This window comes from Macaca fascicularis, chromosome 10 (assembly GCF_037993035.2).
Source record: "Macaca fascicularis isolate 582-1 chromosome 10, T2T-MFA8v1.1".
Classification (NCBI taxonomy): domain Eukaryota; kingdom Metazoa; phylum Chordata; class Mammalia; order Primates; family Cercopithecidae; genus Macaca; species Macaca fascicularis.
In genome coordinates, this window is record NC_088384.1 from 14601204 (window position 1) to 14621539 (window position 20336).

The window sequence follows — 20336 nt, forward strand, 5'->3', positions numbered from 1 at the left end:
ATCCACACATTTATCCAACCTTCTAGCTGTCTGTCAGTCTCCCTAATGGACCACCACTCCACCCATTGGCTTTTCTGCTCAATCTTCTGTCTGGGTCTATTTATCCATCCATCCATCTACCCACCCAACTGACCAACTGACCATCACTTGCAGACTATCCAGCAATAGGCAAGGTGCAGTGAGGAAGTGGGAATAAAACAGCAGAGATGCGGCCCCTGCCTTCCAAGGCTTATCTGTTAGGACGATACGATGAGTGACTCTCCTGCCGTGTAGGTAGATTGTGGGGCAGGGAGGAGGTCAGACATGAAAAGCTTCCTGGAGGAGGTAGGCGTTTGGCCCTTGGTGAGAGCTAAAACTTAAATGGGCAGGAGGAAAGGAGAGCGGCAAAGACCAAGTGGTGGAGTGGAAAGTTCTTTACAGTGAAGAGCAGGGAGGAAAAGGTGGCAACCGGGCAGGGCCAGAGCCTGGGAGACTGCCAGGCTAGGTGGGGACTCTGGTCTGAAAGTGGAGGCATAGTTCTGCTTTGAAGTTCCACACCAGAGGGGGAGGCATGATCTTGTGGTCAGGAGCTCCAGTCTGAGAATGGAGACACTGCTTTGCACTCAACAGACCAGTCTCAGTGGAGGGGCTGGGGGTGCGGGGGACATGGCCTGCTTTTAGGAAACCCTAAAGGAGACTCAGGAAAAGACTCTCCAGTCACCTCCTGGATCTTCTGGCTCCATCGTTCCTGCACCCTACTTTGGAAGTCTCCTTTGGGGCTCAGAGACCCACCTTCTGTGCCCTGTCCCCATCTCCTCTGTCCCAGGGGTGCCCTGCGGGACATTCACCTTCCAGTGTGAGGACCAGAGCTGCGTGAAGAAGCCCAACCCACAGTGTGATGGGCGGCCCGACTGCAGGGACGGCTCAGACGAGCAGCACTGTGGTGAGCCCTGCCCGGCTGCCTGGGGCCCTGGAGCTTGGGAGGGAGGGGGGTGCCCACAGCAGGACGCTGGAGGGAAATCTCACCCCGTTCCCTGGTCTCTCTCTATCCCACCCTCTGCCCCCTCACACCTGGGTCTTTATGATCTCTCCCCCTCCATTGTTCTCCTGTTCTCTGTCTCTCCATCTCTTTCCTTTGCCCTTCCTCTCTGTTTGTCTGCTTCTCCCCTTCCCCTCCTCCTCTGTCCACCCCACCACCTGCCCCCCATCCCCAGACTGTGGCCTCCAGGGCCCCTCCAGTCGCATTGTTGGTGGGGCCGTGTCCTCCGAGGGTGAGTGGCCATGGCAGGCCAGCCTCCAGGTTCGGGGTCGACACATCTGTGGGGGCGCCCTCATCGCTGACCGCTGGGTGATAACAGCTGCCCATTGCTTCCAGGAGGACAGGTAAGGGGGAGGGTGTGGGGGCCTAGGCCATAAGAGGCAAGGGCAGGGAAGGCTGGGTGGGCGGCGCACTGTGTCTGAGCTCTTTGCAGATAGAGGGAAGGGTGGTGAACCCCTCAGACAGGCTACTGTGATGTGGGTTCTAGTTCTGGCTCCACCAGGACCTACTGGGTCCCTGGACACATTGTTCTACCTCTCTGCCATCTACTTTCGGTATCTTGCTTTAAGTTGGGCCAGTGATTCATTCATTCATCTCATTCACTCATTCAGCAACACTTGTTGTGCTCTTACTATGTGCCAGGGGCTATGGTAGATGCTGGGGATACAGTAAAGGACAGAACTGCCCTACCTGGTCATAAGCTATGACGCTCCCCCAGGTGTGACATGAAGTAGCAGGGAGCCCCCAGGGGACATCTCATCAGGCCTCATGGCCATCTTTCCCATCTGCTTGGTGGGCTGAAACCTCCCCCAATCCACCCGCAGACAGATCTGGGCTCCAGATCCTGCCCCCAGAACCTGCACAGGGATCCTCTTTTGTATCCTCTCTGGGGCACAGGTTGCTCTGACCACCTAGCTCTCTTTAACCCCATCCCAGGCTCCGCACTGCCCTCAGGTAGAGAGACCCGAAGGCTGCCCGCCTGCCACGCAGGCAGCTGACTGCGGCAGTCCAATTCCTCCACGGTCAACGCCCACCCCCTCCCCACCAGGACCCACCAACCTCGGGGAACTCAGAGCAGCCTGGGTCCGTAAAGTGCTAAGGAAAAAAGAAATTTGTGTCGAGGGCCTGGCCCTGTGCTACATTTTTTAGATATACGGTCTTACTGGATTCTCTCAAGAACAGTCGAGTAGAAAATGCCGTTCCCATTTTGCAGATGAGGTGGCAGAGGCTTAGAGAGGCACACACATGTCTAGGGAGGGATAAAGCTGGGGCCTGGAACCCAGGCAGGCCGAGGGGGTGAAGGCTGAAAGCTGTACCACCAGCTAGGCGGCCTTCAGGGAGGGAAGGGAGGGCTGGGTGTGGAGGGCACTGTCCCAGGCGGCAGTTGGCTATCCTGAGGGTCCCTGGATGGGGAGAGGCAGCTTCCCCCCACCCCACCCCACCCCACCCCACCCCACCCCAGCATGGCCTCCCCGGCGCTGTGGACGGTGTTCCTGGGCAAGGTGTGGCAGAACTCGCGCTGGCCTGGAGAGGTGTCCTTCAAGGTGAGCCGCCTGCTCCTGCACCCGTATCACGAAGAGGACAGCCACGACTACGACGTGGCGCTGTTGCAGCTCGACCACCCGGTGGTGCGCTCGGCCGCCGTGCGTCCCGTCTGCCTGCCCGCGCGCTCCCACTTCTTCGAACCCGGCCTGCACTGCTGGATCACTGGCTGGGGCGCCCTGCGCGAAGGCGGTAAGCGGCCGGCACGTACAGCGGGAGGCGGAGGGAGACCGTGCGGAGCCGCTTCGCCACACCCGGCCTGGAGAAGGGCGGGGCTGGGGGGTCCCGGGGCTCCACCCCACAGGCCCTTTACTTCTGGGATTCAAATTGGGCTGAATTTTACGGTACAAAACCACCCTTTAATGCGGCCCATAGCCCCCCGCCCCTGCCCTCCTAGCTCTTCCCTTCATTCTGGAAGGGCATTATGTGTGGGGCAAAGGGGCAGGTCTGGGGGGCCACTGCCCACGTGCAAGCTCCACCTGCTGCTCCTTGGCCTGCAAGGGCGGAGGCTCTTAATTATTAGCACTTTCCACATCCAGGCTGAATTTTAGGGGAACATAACTTCACGTAATCCATCCAATAGCCCTGGGGCAGATGCTGTGGCCCCATTTTATGGATGGAGAAACCAAGGCTCCACACACAGCCAGAGAGGACTGGAGCAGAGATTAGAACCCAGGACTGGCTGCCTCCAGAGCCCCCGCTCTTCCTGCTACTGCTCTCAGAAACAGGGTCTCTCCCCTTTCTACCTTCACTAACCAGAGCTGGCTGTCCCTGGCGGCCACCGTACAGTTTTGGGGACACAGACCCAGCTGGCAAACCTACAGACATGCCCTGCAGCCTTAGTGTTGGTGGCTTCACAAATGTGTACAGTGACTTACAATCTGGAGGCAGGCAGGGCTGCAGAGATATTTTAAGGATGGGAAAACTGAGGCTCAGAGGAACAGTGACTTACCCAAGGGGATGGCAGAGGTCATGGCAAAGCAAAGGCTGGTTCATTCACTATTCCTTCACTCATTCAGTCACTCAATGACACTTTCTGAGCACCAGCTATGTACCAGGTATGGGGTTAAGGGAAGGGTACATCAGGATGGAGAGAGAACATTCTCCGGGGAGACAGACAGTGATAAGGGCTGGCATGGATGGGGAGGTGTAGGGACAGTGGAGACACAGAGGAGGCTCCTGCCTAGGTAGGGTCAAGGGAGGCTTCTAGGGGAGGGTTGTTTAAGCTGAGGCCTGGAAGATGAGTTGGCAACATCCAGACAAAGGGAAAAGACATTCAGGTGAAGACACAGGTGCCAAGACAGGAAGACCTGAGAACATCCGCAGCCTGCCAGAGGGGCCAAGGTGGGGGGCAGGTGTGCCTGGGCAAGGAGCAGCCAGTGTAAGGATCTTGGGCCAGGAGGTTCTCCCTCCTACCTGCACCTTAGAACCATGCGTGGTTCAAGAAAAACCCTTGTATCAAGGCTTCCCAGGGGACTGTGATATGCTGCCCTCCTGGAGAAGCACTGGGGTGGACTGCAGAGTTGGGGCTCTGCAGAGTTGTAAGGAAACGGTGAAGGGGTCAGATGTGGGCTTTGGAAACATCCCCAGGTGCTATAACATAGCAGCGAAGAGCCAGCCAGAGCCCAGAGGTGCCTGAACAGACAGAGGTGGGGGACAAGACGCTGGAGTAAGACACTCATCCACAAGGGCTTCTTTTTTTTTTTGAGATGGAGTTTCACTCTTGTTGCCCAGGCTGGAGTGCAATGGTGGGATCTTGGCTCACTACAACCTCTGCCTCCTGGGTTCAAGCGATTCTCCTGCCTCAACCTCCTGAGTAACTGGGATTACAGGCATGCACCACCACACACAGCTAATTTTGTATTTTTAGTAGAGACAGGGTTTCTCCATGTTGGTCAGGCTGGTCTTGAACTCTTGACCTCAGGTGATCTGTCCGCCTTGGCCACCCAAAGTGCTGGGATTACAGGCGTGAGCCACTTCGCCTGGCTCTCCACATGGGCTTTGGTCAGGGGCTCTGTCTCCATGAACCCCACAGAGAAAGAGCTAGAATAAAGTGACAGGGAGGCAGAGGGGCAGGTGCAACCCCAGCAGAGGTAAGGGTGGGCAGAGCAGGAGAGAAGCAGGCTTCTGAGATGCAAAGGAGCGTTAGGGAGAACAGGTGCTCCAGGTTCCTTAGATCTCACTTCTGCCCTTGACCACGGACAGGCCCCACCAGCAATGCTCTGCAGAAAGTGGACGTGCAGTTGATCCCACAGGACCTGTGCAGCGAGGCCTATCGCTACCAGGTGACGCCACGCATGCTGTGTGCCGGCTACCGCAAGGGCAAGAAGGATGCCTGCCAGGTGAGTACCCCCAGTGTGGGAGGGAGAAAGCAGAAAGGATGCTGCTCACATCATCAGGGGCTGGCCCTATGCTCACATCAGCCTGCTGAAGCCTCCCATCCTCCCAGAAAGGTGGCGATGGCCGCCCTCACTTTACAGAAGAGGAGACTGGGGGTTGGAAGGGTTGAGGAGCTTGCCCAAGGTTGCAGAGCCATGGATCAGAAGAGATGCTGTGACGGGCAGGTGTTAGGCTCAAACCCAGTTCTGCTCCTTGCCCATCACAAGGCACTAGGCCCAGGGTCCCACAGTGAGGTGGATGCAAGGAAGAAGAAAGGCGTGTCAGCCACAGAAGGGCGGCGGAGGCAGAGTGGGGGTGTGGGGACACAGCCGCAGTTCCAGGAGGGCCCAGGCTGGCTGGAGGACAAAGAGGGTTGGCTTGGACTCTCTCCATTTAGCAGGCGAGGAAAAAGCAGAGCTTTAAGACTGAACGTGAGTCTCTGGCACCCAGTCAATTCCCAACAGTCAGGACTTAATCCCCATGGCCCCTCGCCTGGAAAGGGGGTGTCCTTACCCTGCTTCAGTCCTTTCTCCTTTCCCCCTTTCAGGGTGACTCGGGTGGTCCGCTGGTATGCAAGGCACTCAGTGGCCGCTGGTTCCTGGCAGGGCTGGTCAGCTGGGGCCTGGGCTGTGGCCGGCCTAACTACTTCGGCGTCTACACCCGCATCACAGGTGTGATCGGCTGGATCCAGCAAGTGGTGACCTGAGGAACTGCCCCCCTGCAGAGCAGGTCCCACCTCTTGGACTCAAGAGAGCCCAGGGCAATTGCCAAGCAGGGGGACAAGTATTCTGGGGGGAGGGGGGCGCAAGCAGGCCCTGTGGTGGCAGGAGGTGGCATCTTGTCTTGTCCCTGATGTCTGCTCCAGTGATGGCAGGAGGATGGAGGAGTGCCAGCAGCTGGGGGTCAAGACGTCCCCTGGGGACCCAGGCCCACACCCAGCCCTTCTGCCTCCCGATTCTCTCTCCTCTGTCCCCTTCCTCCACTGCTGCCTATTGCAAGGAAGTGGCTCAGCAGCAAGAATGCTGGCTCTACGTCCCCAGGAGTGTCTGAGCTGTGCCCTACTCTGTACAGAGGCTGCTTGGGCAGCCTTGCCTCTAGAGAGCAGATGCCAGCTTCGGAAGCCCCTGGTCTAACTTGGGATCTGGGAATGGAAGGTGCCCCCATAGGAGGGGACCCTCACAGCCCTGGGGACTGCCAGGTGGGCCGGCTGCCACCGTAAGCCAAAAAAGGTGGGGAAGCCCTGACTCCAAGGTCCTTGCCCCACCCCTGCCTGCCACCTGGCCCCTCACAGCCCAGACCCTCACCGGCAGGTGAGCTCAGCTGCCCTTTGGAATAAAGCTGCCTGATCCAAGCCCCTCTGCTGGAGTTTGAATGGGGACCCGGGCACCAGCCTCATGCCCTTGACTGAAGCAGTCCCTGCTTCCAGCACAGCCTGTTTGACAAGTGTCCAGAAGGCCAAGGTGGGCTCAGTGGCAGCAGGCGTGGCCACTGAGGGCCACTGAGGGCTGGGACCTCTGGGGCAGCTGCCCAGGTCCTAGGAGAAATGCTGGGAAGGCAATCGTTTGGGGACCCTCAGGTCACAGGGAGGGATGTGAGGAGCAATGGTCTCCTTTTGGAACCTTAAAGGAAACAGGCTCAGAGAGGCGGTTAAGACATCCTCATGGTGGCACTGGGGGTTAGGAGTGGAGGTGGCATAGACTCCGGTCTCCCAGTTCCCCGTCTGCCATGGCCCCCTCCAGCGCGACACTCATTCCCTTTGAATTCTTTGAATCATTGAGCAGGCACTGTGCTGGGGCCACAGGGGTGAAGGACCTGGCTCCTGACCCCAGAAGCAATGGGGATGATCCAGTGGGAAGGGGATGGAGGGGAGCGCAGACCGGGCAAGTCAAGGCAAGCTGCCTGGAGGCTGTGAGACTTGAGCTGGGGTTCAGAGGTAGTCAAGGTGGGAATATCCGGGAGGGATATTCCAGGCAGGGGAAGAGCATGTGCAAAGGCACAGAGTCCCGGAAGAATGAGACACACCAGGACCCAGCAAGCCGAGTGAGTGTTACAACAGAGCTTGAGAGGGGAAGGACTGAAGAATTCAGAGGGGCAAACCGAGGCGGGATAGCAGAGCCTGGAGTTGAGCCAAGGATTTGACCCTGCAAGTTCTGTGGAGCCATGGTAGGCTCTATAGCATAGGGGTGACATGAGTGGACTCACATTTTGGAACCAGCCTTGGCACCAGTGTGCAGGGAGTGGCAGGCAGGGAGGCTGGGTAGGCCACTGCAGGATTCCGGGAAGGAGAGGATGGGCCGGGACTGAGCGGCGCCACGGGATGGACTGGAGGATGATTTCGGACCCCTGAGGGCAGTTGTGACGGAGCCGGGGGACCCGCTGGAGGTGAGGGTGGGTGCTCAAGTGTGGACAACTCTTTCTGGAAGCCTAACTGGGAGCGGAAGGGACAGAGGGCGCTTCAGAGGGGCCCTAGACTGAAGAGGGGTTTTTCCAGCATGGGCGCTGCTGCCAGGTCTGTGGGTGAATGAGGCAGAAGGGGAACCAGGGACGGGAAGCACCCACCTGGGTCCTGCCAGGAGGAGCCGGGGCAGCTGGGCGAGCAGGGGGCGTCTCCAGAGCAGGTGGGCAGAACACATGCAGAATCCCTTGGGTGATCTGGAATCACCGTGGGCCCTACCCCAGTCGTCGTCGGAATCCTGGAGGGGTGGGGGATGTCATCTGTTCTCCTAACAAGCCTCCTGGCGACTCTTTTGCAAGGATAGTTGGACCCCAAAAGTGAGGCCAGCTTTGAAGTGGAGCGTCCTCAGGGGAAGTGGCGAGGCCCTCCAGGCTTGAGCTGGCAAGAGGGTGCCCCTGCCCCAGCCTATGGAGGGCCTGCGCCCTAGGGGCTCACTGCCCGGCAGGATTTCCTCGAGCAGCGGGTAGGCTCGGCAGGACTGGGGAGTTGAAGGAACTGGCCAGGGTGGGTGGAGGTCTGGGGTCTGGGCTGGGTCCAGCAGGCTCAGAGAAAGGAGAGGGCGGGGTGTTTATATTTCCCGGGATTTCGGGCAGAGGGGTGGCAGCAATAGGGAGGGACGGAGGTGGCCCAGGTGTTAGAATAGAAGTGGGGGTGGCGGCGTCCTGAGAGGTTTAGGATGTGGCAGAGGCAGCCCAGGGCTCTCCCTAGAGTTCTGTTTTCTGGCTCCTGGCCAGGTAGGGCAGGTGCTTTGGTATCTGGCCCCAGGGCAAAGGATGTAGCCAGTTCCCCAAGCCCTCCCTGCAACACACCCAGGAAAATGACAACAGGGCAGCGTCCCTGGGCTTTCAGGAGAAAGCTGCATTCCTCTGGGCCAGTCTACCACACCTTGAGTTCCCCAAAAGTGGCCCAGAGAAAGAGAGGGTGACAGCCAGGCTGGGCTGTTCCTTCGGGTTTTATTACACGGTGGGGTCCGACATAGCCGAGAAGCAAGGACCCATTCCAGGAATTCAAACACAGGACGGCCGCTGGCTCAGCCGCCACACCCACTCTCCCCGGGCAGTTCCTGAGTCCTCCACCGCCCCTGCCCAGCCCCTTCTGCTGCCTCTCCCCGCCCCCCAGGCCAGGCGCTGGGCCAGCAATGCAAATGGCTGGGGATGGGATCACCAAGGTGAAGGCCAAGCCACCTACCCCTACTCTGACAGGCCAGCTCCCCACAACCTGCATCCCCAATACCTGAATCTCCATTTGCAAACACAGTGTTACGCCCAGGGGTTGGGCTGGGTCCTTCCCATCCCAGGGCAGCTGAAGGTGGGCGGCCCCTATATACTGCCCGAGGGCCTTCAGGGACCTTGCTCCTCTGTGCACCCTCACAACAACCCTGTGAGGTAGGTGGGGTGGGAGGAGTTACCCCCTGGACTAAGGCTCAAGGAGGCGATGTGACTGGGCCAGGAAGGAGTGCATCCGCCATGCAGCAGGGGAGCCCGGGAAAGGGGACGCGGGGGCTGGAGACACACAGCCAGACATTGCCACACGTCCGCCATGAGCAGTCGGCTCTGCCCAGAGATCCTGGGGCCCACCTTGGGCCTTGAGAGGTCCCGGGGGCCCCCGCCCCGCCCCGGCCCTGGAGGCAGGGGTGAGTCACAGCCCCACAGATGCAGACAGAGGAGCTTCTTCCTTCTCAGGCCCGGGGCCCACCCCATGGTACAAAAATAAAGGATTTCAGATGGGAACCCCAAGTCCCTGGAGGTGATCTGGGGCCTCACATCCGGGTGCCTCTGGCTTGTAACAGCTAGAAAAAAAAGAGGGGAAGGACAGGAGGATGGGAGGGACGGAGGTGGGGCCGGTAAGGAGGGGGTGATGCAGGGCCAGGGGGTGGAGGAGATTGAAGGGGTGGGGAGAGGGAGAGAGAGAGAGGCAGTTGAGTCACAGGCTTCCTTCTGGAGAAGGCGATGGGGCTGAGGCCCAGAGAAGGTGGATTCAGAATTGAGTGGGGGAGGAGCAGGAAGGGTGCCCAACTAACCCATCCAGGAGCCCCATGCCCTGTCTTGGGCTCAGTGGCAGCCACCTACAGAGGCCAGATTCTGCCAAGACTCTTAAGGGGGTGGGATGGGGGTTGGTCAGGCTGGGAAAAGCACTGATGCTCCAGGCGAAAGGAGCCACGGAGAGCAGCTGTTTGTCCCCGTTTTAGAGGCAATTGTGGCCCAGAGAGGGACAGTGACTTGCCCAAAGTCACACAGCAGGAAGAAAAGACTGGGGTGGGGGCTTGTGGGCATGTGGCCAGGTTTTTTTCTGACACTCTGCAATCCTTAAGCCAGCTCTGGCTGACACTTCATAGGCCAAGGGTATCCAAAAGTGGCCTGTCCTCCCCATCCCCACAGAAATAGGGGATGCCACAAGGCAGTGACACAGGAGCTCCTGGATGTGCAGGGACTCGGCCAAGGCCTCTGGCTTCAGCGGGTCCCTCCCTCCCCGCAAGCCTGGCTCTGGTGCTGATGGGCTGGTGGGAAAGTTCCCACTCCCTAACTTTCTTCTCTCAGAGCTTCACCCCCAAGGCCAAGGTCGGATGAGAAACTTTGGTGGGTGGAGATAATCAGCCGAAAGCTCGGCTCAAGTCCAAGGATCAAGAGATGAGCACCCTCCTCGCTCCACCCCTCCCTCCAGCACCGCCAAGCTACAAACCAGGGATGGCAGCTCTGGGGGCGGGCGAGGGGCCGAGGAGAAGCCCTCACTGCAAGCTCAGCCTCAGGTCTGAGAGAGTGCGGACGGGAACCTGCAAGGAGGAAACGTGAGGAGGAGGCCGGGAGGAGAGGAGGCGGGGCAGGGCCTGCGGCCGGGGCCCAGCCTCAGTGGTGCCCGGCAGGGTTGGTGGGCACAGAGGAGGTGCAGCTGCGCCCCTCCTCCCCGGGCTGGGAGGCAGGAGGTACCAGAAGGGGCGCAGGAGGCGGCAGGCAGGACGCTCTGGGATGCAGGGCCAGGGGGCCTGGGTGGAGGGCACGGGAGGCTGGGACCAGGGCAGACCCGGGATGGAGGCGTGAGCAGGCAGAGAGAAAACCCGGACAGGGGCAGAGAGGGAAGAGGCAGGGTGCAGATGAGATCCAGGAGGAAGAAGAGGTGGATGAAGATGAGGCAGGACCTCCAGCGGGAAGCGGAGGAGGAGGCAGTGGTGGGAGGGAGAAAAGGTTAGCGGGATCCTGAGATGACTGGGCTGCAAAGAGAAAGTGAGAGAAGGGATGGTTATGCGGGTGAGGCGCCAGGCAAGTGGCTGAGCTAACCCTGGTGCCCCCCCAGCAGCCCCGGGGCCCCCGGTTCTGCAGCTGGCTCCAGCAGGGAGTGGGCGGGAGGCTCCGACTTTGCTTAGCAATCATCCTCCTGGGGGTTGGCTGCACCTTTCTCCTGTGCATCTGCCTCCACCTGCACCTGTTCCACCTCCACCTCCTCCACCTCCTCCTCCTGCTGCTGCTGCTCCTCCAGCTGCTCCTCCGTGCTCTGTGAACCAGCCGGCGGACCCAGGGAAGAAAGAGTGGAGACACTAACAGAGGGGCCAGGGCCTGCTGGCTATCCCCAAAGACCCAGTCTCAGGCAAGGTGAAAGGGACCTCAGGAGAGGGAAGGGCTCCAGCCACAGAAGCTGGGGGCATCTTCTCCAGTCCCCCGGGCGGCTTGGGGAGGGCCTGGGGAAAGCAGCTGAGGATGGGGTGCTGTGGTCATGCTCTGGGGTCAGCCTGGCTGCTGTTACATAGAGTGAGGCTACAGCGAGGGCATGAAGCAGAACGGGGAGGGTGTGGGACTGGGGTATCCCTGAGGGGTGCCTGGGAAGGCCTTGTTTGGAAAGACTGCTCCTGAGTAGAAATGTGGCCAAGGAAGCCCCAGGGCAGACACCACCCAGATCTGGGATGCCACCAGGTCTCTGACACCCCAGGTCCAGGGGCTTTGGCCCAAAAAGGCAGAAGGAGCAGGCTCGCTCTGCACCCTTGCAGGGCAGCACCAGCCCTGGCAGCGGTGGGGGTGGGTGGGCAGGCAGGGTGCGCCACAGCAGGACAGGGAGGCAGACAGACAGACAGACAGGAAGCCAGAGATCAGCCTCCACTGTGCAGGGCTGGGCCCCAGGTGGGGCAGCCTGCCTTCTTCCCAGCCTGGTTCACGCCTGCTCTGTGGCTCTGCCGAAGGCCCTTGGGACTTCCCACCACAGCACTGTGTCCAGGGTGGCAGGACCCCCGCTCGGCCCCCTCCCCACAGTGGTACAGTGGATGCTGCCAGGGCACTCTCAGGAGGCTGCCTCAACAGGCCAGGCAGACACACAGGACTGGCAGCCACCAGGCTGCCCCCATCCTGCAGAGCGGCCAAGGAGGGGGCCTGGGAAAGGGGCAGGAGTTACAGCGGTGGCTTCCCCATCCTGGCTCAGGCCAGCTGGGGACATGCACCCGTCCCTGGGGAATAAACGGCCATGTGGGATCCCAGAAGCTCCAGGCTCCAAGGCACCACAAAGAGTACGTGATCCTCCCCTCTCACTTCAGAGAGCACAGCAAAGGTGCCGGGAGAGGACAAGCCCTGTCCTAAGTCATACAGAGTGCCACGCTGTGCCCTGACCCCTAGTCCATGCCACAGTGCCTGGTGGCCACTACGCGGCCCCCTTCACGCAGCCTCTGAGTCCACTCCGGCCGCACCCTGGGATGCTCTCATCTCACTGCTCCCAGCCTGGGCCTGGGTAACGGCAGGTGGCATGGGATGGATGGCGGTGGCTGTGAGCATGGGGTTGTGCATGGGCAGCAGGGGTAGAGAGGTGGAGGGATGGTGCAGGCGCAGGGGTGGGAGAGGCGGGGAGGGTGGAGGGAGACAGGAACCTTCTCTGGACACAGGCTGAGGCGGGTGGGCTCACCTTGGTTTTGCGGCTGGACTCTGAGCTCAGCCCATTCGGGGAGCTGTGGAGCTCCTTGGACACCACACACAGGAACTCTGCCTGGTCCTCGCTGCCGTAGTTGTAGGAGGAGCCGATGTTCACCAGCTAGAGGGGCGGAGCATGGGGAGAAAGACGCAGGTTGGTGTTGGGGGCCGTGGGGCCGGGTAGGGCAGACCTCGGCACTCAAATCAAGACACCAGCTCAGGTTCTGCTCTTGTGGCTTGCCGGGCCCGCTCCCGGGTTTGTAGAGGGCACCTCTGGGCAGGAGGGTGGAGTCTTCCCCCTTGCAACCTGTGCCTGTGGTCTGTGCCCCAGGACCAGCCTCTCCGCCTGGCTTGGCTGGTCCGATCCCTGGTGGAGGGTGGCAGCATTACCGCTGTCCCCGCCAGCACCCCCAGCCTAGCACCAGAGCCAGGCGGCCCTTCTCTAAATGCAGGCGGAGGCCTCTAAAGGGCGGCTGTCCCCCGTTCCAGATGTGGCTGACACAGGACAAGGTTGCAGGGTGGCATTGACAAGGTGGAGCCCCACAGAATATTCCCTTCACTCCTGGAAGCAGAGGTGGGACAGGTGGTCCACTCCTGAGACCAAAGGGCAAATGACCAATGGCCCCTGGCCTGCCTGCTCAGCCTCTGAGAGCCTGTGCAATTGCCAGAGACGCCCAGAGGCTCTCAGAGTGGCCCTGCCTTTGTTCCAGGGTCCCTAGAATAACCACGCCCACAGAGCCCTTCTGGCTAAGAAATAAGAAAGTTCTTCCAGGTAATGAATCTCATTCAGCTCTCAGGGACCCTGGAGGGACTCTCAGGCCTGCTGAAGGCCTCACAGCCAGGAAGGGGTGGAGCAGGGAATGGCATCGGGGGTCCCAAGTCCTTTCTGAGGGTCGCATACTTCAATATGGATTTCTAATGATTTGCACGACACTAGTGCCAACATAGGGAGTCCTACGGAGGGCTGTAAGCTTTACTGATGGCCCTTCTAATCTTCACAACAGTCCTACAGAGGAGGTACTGTTAGCCCACTTCACCGATGAGGAAATGGGCCCGTGGAGGAGATGCAACTTGTCCAACGTGGCAGGCATGTCCGTGGCGAGGCCCAGGGGTGAAGCCAGGCCTCTGGCTCTGCACTGGGCCCATTCTTCCATCCCTCCAGGCCATCCTGGGGGCCCCGACCTTCTGCCTTGCAGTCTCCATGTGCCAGGGAGCGTGTGGGTAGGTGTGGAGAAAGGTTAGCCAAGACCCTCTCCTTCTCTAAAGGCACTTTTGACCCTGGGCTCACTTTCTGGCTCTGCTCCTCTGGAAACCTGAGAGGTGGGAGGTCAGCTGCATGACTAGGGATAAAGTGCCTTGGGATAAGGATCTCCCGATGGGTAAACTGCATCTGGACTGGGAGGAACCATCGCTCACCACAAAGACCTCACGGGAAGTCACTGCTTTGGGCTCCCCTGCATGTTGCAATGCTGGCCGCTGGGCATGTCCCCTGCAGAGACCCTGAACACTGTGCATCAGGAACTGCTGGATCACGTGGTGCTGACTCAGTTCTAAGAGGCGCTGACTCCAGGTGGACTCCGCTCACCTATGTGGATCTGGTCTCCTTGTACCTGGGCTGTCACTCAGGGGCCAGAGACTCGCTCATGCCACCAGACAGATCACCACCTGGTTGCTGTGAGGACTCCCACCAACAAGGATGCCCCGTGCTGCCCTGTGGCCACTGGGGCTCCTGTCCTCTCTCTCTCTGTTAACCTGCCACAAAGTGTGGTCTCTCCTAACCTTGTTTAGTTTGATTTTAGAAGACCCCTGGGGCAGCGGGGAATGTGGTGGGGAACCCAAGGCTGGGGCTGCAGGAAGGGAGGGGCCTGCTTGGTCAGAGGCCAGGAAGCCCTAGGGTGGTCCTGGTGGCATGCCCCATCCCCAGCGCACCTGCTCAAAGCGCCAGCCGTCAGACATGGTGGAGACCATCTGCGTGAGCTCCTCCTCCTGGCACTGTAGCACGCGGTACACGTGCTTAGGCGGGACCTGGGGGCAGAAGGGTCACATAGAGGGCACCTGTGGGAGCACCAGGCACCCCAGGAGGGGCATGAGCACCTCCTGCCACCACCCCCGCAACATACCCAAAGAAGGAGAGAGGAAGAGAAAGAAGAGGTGGCTGCGGGGAGGCAGCCATGCTCTGAGTGCCTGCTCCTCACCAGGCATTCACCAGATGCCATCTCACTTAATCCTTCCAAGAATCCTAGGCATTATGGGACTTTCCATTGAGGCTCAGAGAGGTCCAGTTACTTGCCCAAGGTCACCCAGCTCAAGGGTGGAGACAGAACCAGAACACAGGTAATTCAAGAAAGAACATGGGTGGGGCTTGGGGAACATTCTGGGTCACCCTCAAGGAGTCAGGCCCTCAAGGAGACACAGAGCCTCCCCTCTTCAATCCCGTGGGCCTGGGAGATGGTTCCTCACTACCTGTCCCCCAACCCTTACACATCCCCAAGAGCAGGCGGAAAATCTCCCTCCCTCTTCCTGCAGACTGGCCAGGGAGGCCCAGGCTCCAGGCTCACAAACGCCAGCCCCAACAGCCTGTGCCGAGCCCACCAGGCGACCATCTGATGCCACGAAATGCACAATTTGCTAATCCTGCATTGCCCTCTGCAGGGCACCCTGTACCTCCACACTGACCCCCTTCTGCCTATGAGGAAGGGATGGGTGTGCCATTCCCACCCCTCTCTATCCCATAAGAGGAAATCAAGGTCCAGAGAGGGCGAGCCTGGCCCAACATCACAGAGCAAATGGGGCTGAGACAGGGACTGAACCCCAGTGTCCATCTCCCAGTCTGGGGCTGTGCTGGGCAGCCTGGGAGCCGAACAACCACGCCGCTCCTTACAGGCCAGCCTGGTCTCCCCATGATAAACACTGGTCCTGTCTTTTCCAACCTCCTCTGCCTCCCGCCCCGTCTCCCAGCCTCCCTCTCCCCACCGGCCCCTGCCCTGGCATGTATGTTGCCCCTGCTCCCAACCTGGGTCACCGTGTAGTCCTTCTCTTCCATCCGGTCTTTGATGATGCGGATCAGTGGGCCGATGTTGTAGAACTCGGCTTCCTCCAGGACCCCTGGCACAGACAGAACAGATCCCAGGTCACTCCTTCTGCCTCCATGCCCCATTCTCCTCTTGTTCCCTCCACCCCGGAACCCACCTCCTGCTCCGATCACCCGCCCTGAGGGTGAGCTGAGTGTCTGTGAGCTCAGGGGTCAAGCAAAAGGGAGCATTTCCTTCACTGGATCCCACGCTTCTTGTGGAAGGGGCTGAGAGGCTGCCACACAGCTCTGCTGTGCTGAGCGTGGTGACCCAGGGGCACCTGCCAGGCCACAGTCTGGGGCAGCTTTAGGGCCATCAAGAGACAGCAGGGTCATTGGGACTGATCCCCAGAATGTCACCATGAGCAGGGCCCTGCCTAACTCCCGATCATGTGCTCCTATTTATTAAGCACACTCTAAGTGCTAGGCGCATTACGTTTTTGAATTCTCAGAACTAGAAGGAGGTACTTTCATCATCCGCATTGAACAACTGGGAAAACTGAGGCTCCCAAAGAGAAGCAGCTTGTCCAAGGTCACACAGCTGGTAAGTGGCAGAGGGAACTCAAGTACCGCAGACTCCAGAGCCCTTGTCTTCCCACTGTAAGTACATACCCTTGTGACCACACGTTCCCCCAACTGCCTCACTTTACAGTTTGCAACACCCCACACGAGCTCATCACAAGTCCCAGGGATGTGAGGAGAGCCGGCCTTACTGTCCCCATCTGACAGTTAAGTTAATCTGGGAGATGAAGATGTCAGCCTACCAGTGAAGCGATGAGCCTCCAGCTGTTTCCACTCCCCTAGACTCCCAGAAGACGGGACCTTCGGGCCCTTTCCTTGACTGGCCTCTGGGCTCCCTGGGGACAGGGCTCAAATGAGCTGAATGTGTGTGTTCCCCAAAAATCCACCTGCTGAAAACTGTGATGCGATTAGGAGGGGAGGTAATGAGATCAGGGGATACAGTCCCCAGGGTGGGATCGGTCTTCCTATAAGAAAGATTGATTGGATGTGAGGGTGATCTGGCTGTGACGTCTGTCACCCCACTGAATCGCCAGGGTTGATTTAGCGGATCTGGCTGGCTAGGTGCATGTCCCCTTCCTCCCTCACCGCTCCAGGTGTGTCCCTCCCAAAACTGCCAGCTCCGTCGAAGAGGGCGACCACCCCCGATAGAGGACCAGTCTTTGGTCAAGGGTGTGTGAGTAGCTGCGCTGCCCTGCTAGAACCTCCAAACAAGCTCTCAAGAAGGGGCGGGCGGGGGCTAGCTGCCTCTCTTTCTGCCGTGTGAGGACACAACCAGAGGTCAGCAGTCTTCAGCCCAGAAGAAAGTCCTCACCAGAAGCTGCCACAGGGACCCGATCTCGGGTTTCTAGCCTCTAGGACCGAGAGAAATAAATTTCTGATTTTCACAAGCCACCCAATCTATGGTACTTCATGATTGCCGCCTGAAATGGCTAAGATGGGGCTCACATTTCTGATCTGCCCTCTGTCCCCGGGGCCCACACAGGACCGAACACAGAGCAGGAGGTCAGGGAGTGCTGCTACCTGATTGCGAGAATTATCCCCAGTGCCCTGGGCAGAGCCCTGCAGGTGACAGACAGCTAGCACCGCAACCCACATCCACCGGCCAGGCACTGAACTCCATGATGCATTGCTATTAACTCCTTTTATCCTCATGACAGCTCGGTGAGGTGGGTGTTATGGTCCCCCATTTCACAGATGGGGACATGGAGGCACAGAGGGGTTAGGTCACTTTCTCAATGTCACACAGCTAGTAAGTCTCATCTCAGATCCCCTATCCCCTGGATGAGCCCTAGCCCTGTGTGATCCCCTAGCCCCCGGACCGGCCCGCGTGATCCCCTAGCCCCCGGACAGGCCCGCGTGATCCCCTAGCCCCCGGACAGGCCCGCGTGATCCCCTAGCTCCCGGACAGGCCCGCGTGATCCCCTAGCCCCCGGACAGGCCTGCGTGATCCCCTAGCCCCCGGATAGCCCTGTCTGATCCTCTAGTCCTGGACAGGCCTGTCTGCAGGTGTGGGAATAGCAGGGCTTTGAGAACGCAGGGCGTGTAAACAGGTGCTGGCTGTGACGCAGCTTGGGTGTTTACTTCCTTCCCGGCGGGGCCTGCTCCTGAGCCTAGGCCACTCCCATGGTATCTGTGCTCCCGCAGGGATTAACAGGGAAGCTGTGGGGTTCTGCAGGGCCAGGTACCCACAGTGGACTCTGGTGTTGCGGCCCTGACCTGCTAGAGAGTTGCTGGGCCTCCAGACCACTGTGTCCCATAGGGCTCAGGGAGGGCAGACCATGGCCCAGAGCAGGAAGGCATGCACAGATGCAGGTGCTGTCTGTGCACAGGATTCATGACATCTCCCTCCAGGAGGCAGATCACCGCCCCCATTTAACAGATACCAGTGGAGACGCAGCGAGGAGAAGTGACATGTTCAAGCTGGTCTGGCTGGATCAGCTGACCCAGAGCCACACCCTGTGTCCCAAAGAAGAGTTAACTTGGCATTGACTCTAGTCCTTGCCCCTGGCTGGGGCTCTGCTAACAGGTCGTTCTTCCAGACACGGCTTCCCCACTGTTTGTTAGGCCCAGATATGGGCATATCCAGGGCCTCTGCCACCTAGGCCTGGGGATAACCAAAGCCCCACTGGGAAGCAGACTCCCCCCTCCCCTGCCTCCACCCACAACCAGCACTGTGCCGCACAGGCTGCCAGACTTAGTGAACAGTCACCCGCTCCACCCACTTACAAGCCCTCACCAGGCAGAATTGGAGATACTGGATCAGCCAGAGAAAGAGAGAGAGAGCGCTCTCCCCATGCCTGTCAACACCAAATTCCTGTCACCCCAGCCTCCGGATGTGACGGTCCACATCTGGCTTCCTAGGAGGCCAGAGAGAAAGGGCATCACAGCCCACCGCAGAGGCCACAGGGCATTGCTGACTTCCTCTATCCCCTGCGCGTGTGTCTTTGTCACCTCCCTGACAGCACCCTGGGAAAGCTTGAGCCCGTCCGCTTGGCAGAGCCCCAGGCTGGGCACAGGCAGATGCTTGGGAATCAGACTCGTCCGGATGGGAAGAGGCAGGAAACAACGAAGCAGGCAGATGGCCATCCTGGTTGTCCAAATGGCTTGGGGCCTCCACAGAGGGCCCTGGCAGGCTGCAGAGGGCCGGGCTAGGATGTGGGCCCCAGGCCAGTCCCCTGAACCAACTCACCCTCCTCAGCCATGTCCTTGTCCAGCACCAGCTTGCCATGCCGGAGGAAGTTCAGGATGGGCCCGAAGTAGGTGGGGTCACGGTCAATGAGGTAGGCCCCGGTCTCATCCTATGGAGGTGAGGGATGCTCCGTGAGCGAAGAGTGAGGCCTCTCCCAGGCCAACCCCACACATGCACAGGGAGGGAAGCGAGTCCAGGGAGAGCTCTTCCCTGGATGGAGCAGGCACAAAGGAGCAAAAAGGCACTGGGGTCAGGTGGACCTGAGTTCAAACCCTGCTTCTGACTTTTCCTGAATGTGTGACCTTAGGCTAATGATTTGGCCTCTTTGAGCCTCACTCCTCTCCCCATCATCAGGGGTCGCTGTGAGCATCTGGTGACAGGAGGTCTGAGTGGCAACTGGGCCAGCACAGGGCTCAGCGAATGTCCCTCTTAGAAGCTGTCCCCTGATGCCAGCCCCACTGTCGCCCCCAGGTCCCCAGGCTTTCAGGGGATGTTTACAAGTTTCCAAAGAAGCCACTATCTCACTGGACATTCAGGCAGGCAGGGAGGCAGAGTGGGCTTCCATGCGACTCTACAGAGAGATGGGAGACATTGAGAGGCGAGGCGACTTGCCAAAGGCCACAGCATCGGAAGGTCACGGATGGGGGACAGGAGACCTTAGAGGTCATCTTCAGACCAGCCCTTCGTGTTACAGATGAGGAAGGAGGCTGAGCGCAGTGCAGGGAAGGGTCCGACCCAAGGTCGCAGCAGGCAGCGTGCAGCAGAGTCAGGGTGGGTGCTCAGAAACAGTGCCCGCTGGGCCAGCGCTCCTTCTAGATTCAGCCCGCTCAAAAGGCGCCCCAGGGCTCCTCCATCCAGCTAGCTCCCTGCACCCCTCCGCCACCCACATCCCAAAGGGCAGGAGAAGTAGCCTCGTCGACTCCTTCCCCAGAGCAGGAGTCCCCTTTGGGAGGGAGGAAAGGCCCCAGGTATCTCCCTGTCCACTGCCCCAAAGGAGAAGGTGAGACCCTGATCCAGGGCGGCTGGAGAGCTTCTAATGGCCGCGACCTGCGTTGTCCCGTTGCCACGGCAATGGGCACATCCCTCACTACCAGACCCACCTCCCCCTTCCCTCCTCCTGCCGCTTCTTCCCGCCTCCAGTTCCTCGGAAATGAACGCAGCCGGGTCCCCAGCCTGGCGGGCGAGCCAGGCCCGACAGCCCTGCGTCGGGCCAGCAGAGGACCCACCGCCCGCTCGCCGCCCACCCCGGGGGCCTCACCCGGTCCGACTGCAGCTCTTCCCCCTGGCACAGGCGGCTGAGGAAGGACTTCTGCTCGCGGCACAACGTCTGCCGGGTGGTCAGGAACACCGTGCCCCCGACGTTGAGCCGCACCCACTTGCCCCAGCCGCCTGCGGCGCGGCCGCCCGCCCCCGCCGGCGGCGCTCCCTCCCCGGCCTCCATCCTCATCGCCGGCCGCGGCGTCTGCATCCTCCTCCCGGGCGCGGGGGGCGGGAGGGAATCACGCGCGGGGCAGGCCGGGAGCTGTAGTCCGCGCCTCCTGGCGCCGCGTGGGCCGCGGGGAGGGTCCCGCCCCGCGCTGCTCCCGCCCCGCGCTGCTCCCGCCCCGCGCTGCTCCCTCCTCGCGCAGCTCCCGCCCCCGGTCCCGCCCCGCTTCGCCCTTCCCTGCAGGCCCGCAGTCTGGGCTAGTGAAGCTAAATCACTGTGTATGGGGAAGGTCGAACTCCCGATCTCTGGGAAAAGAATGAGTGCTTCCCCAAATCGCAGTCTTCCCATTGGTCCG

At 60.1% G+C, this 20336-nt stretch overlaps 2 protein-coding genes and 1 long non-coding RNA gene across 10 annotated transcripts in view; 1 reads left to right on the top strand and 2 right to left on the bottom strand.

Annotated features, from left to right (window-relative positions):
- Positions 1–6290, top strand: part of TMPRSS6 (transmembrane serine protease 6) — a 39188-nt gene extending 32898 nt beyond the window's left edge. For all 3 annotated transcript variants that reach the window (XM_045363696.2, XM_005567384.4, XM_045363697.2), the window contains 5 exons: positions 806–922; positions 1194–1362; positions 2481–2752; positions 4766–4902; positions 5487–6290. In XM_045363696.2, the coding sequence (XP_045219631.2) occupies positions 806–922; positions 1194–1362; positions 2481–2752; positions 4766–4902; positions 5487–5645 (854 nt within the window). In that variant the 3' untranslated portion in view covers positions 5646–6290. The remainder of the gene's footprint in view (positions 1–805; positions 923–1193; positions 1363–2480; positions 2753–4765; positions 4903–5486) is intronic.
- LOC141407839 (uncharacterized) lies at positions 4408–7261 on the bottom strand. The gene is made up of 2 exons (XR_012418770.1): positions 5453–7261; positions 4408–4603 (listed from the first exon to the last, which is right to left on the bottom strand). It is a non-coding gene; the product is annotated as an uncharacterized lncRNA (long non-coding RNA).
- A 1067-nt stretch (positions 7262–8328) lies between these two features.
- On the bottom strand, positions 8329–20021 carry KCTD17 (potassium channel tetramerization domain containing 17). 6 transcript variants are annotated; one of them, XM_005567387.4, is made up of 9 exons: positions 19814–20021; positions 18556–18664; positions 15288–15379; positions 14204–14299; positions 12270–12395; positions 10781–10880; positions 10528–10599; positions 10074–10164; positions 8329–9183 (listed from the first exon to the last, which is right to left on the bottom strand). In XM_005567387.4, exons 1-9 carry the CDS (start codon positions 20000–20002, stop codon positions 9114–9116), a joined length of 945 nt encoding a protein of 314 aa, XP_005567444.2. In that variant the 5' UTR covers positions 20003–20021; the 3' UTR covers positions 8329–9113. The 6 variants fall into 6 exon arrangements, 5 of the variants coding, with proteins under 5 accessions (XP_005567444.2, XP_005567443.2, XP_005567445.2 ...); XM_005567386.4 differs by having other exon boundaries at positions 10319–10599; XR_010578352.2 differs by having other exon boundaries at positions 10074–10599.
- Positions 20022–20336: the final 315 nt, after the last annotated feature.

What these genes read in the sequence shown, in the direction of transcription:
- KCTD17 (XM_005567386.4), bottom strand. Translation starts at nt 20,002, where the DNA reads ATGAGGATGGAGGCCGGGGAGGGAGCGCCGCCGGCGGGGGCGGGCGGC. An exon ending in AAGAGCTGCAGTCGGACCGG is followed by an intron (nt 18,665 to 19,813) that starts GTGAGGCCCCCG and finishes TCACCTCCATAG; the next exon opens with GATGAGACCGGGGCCTACCT. An exon ending in AGTCCAGCCGCAAAACCAAG is followed by an intron (nt 10,881 to 12,269) that starts GTGAGCCCACCC and finishes GCTGGTTCACAG; the next exon opens with AGCACGGAGGAGCAGCTGGA.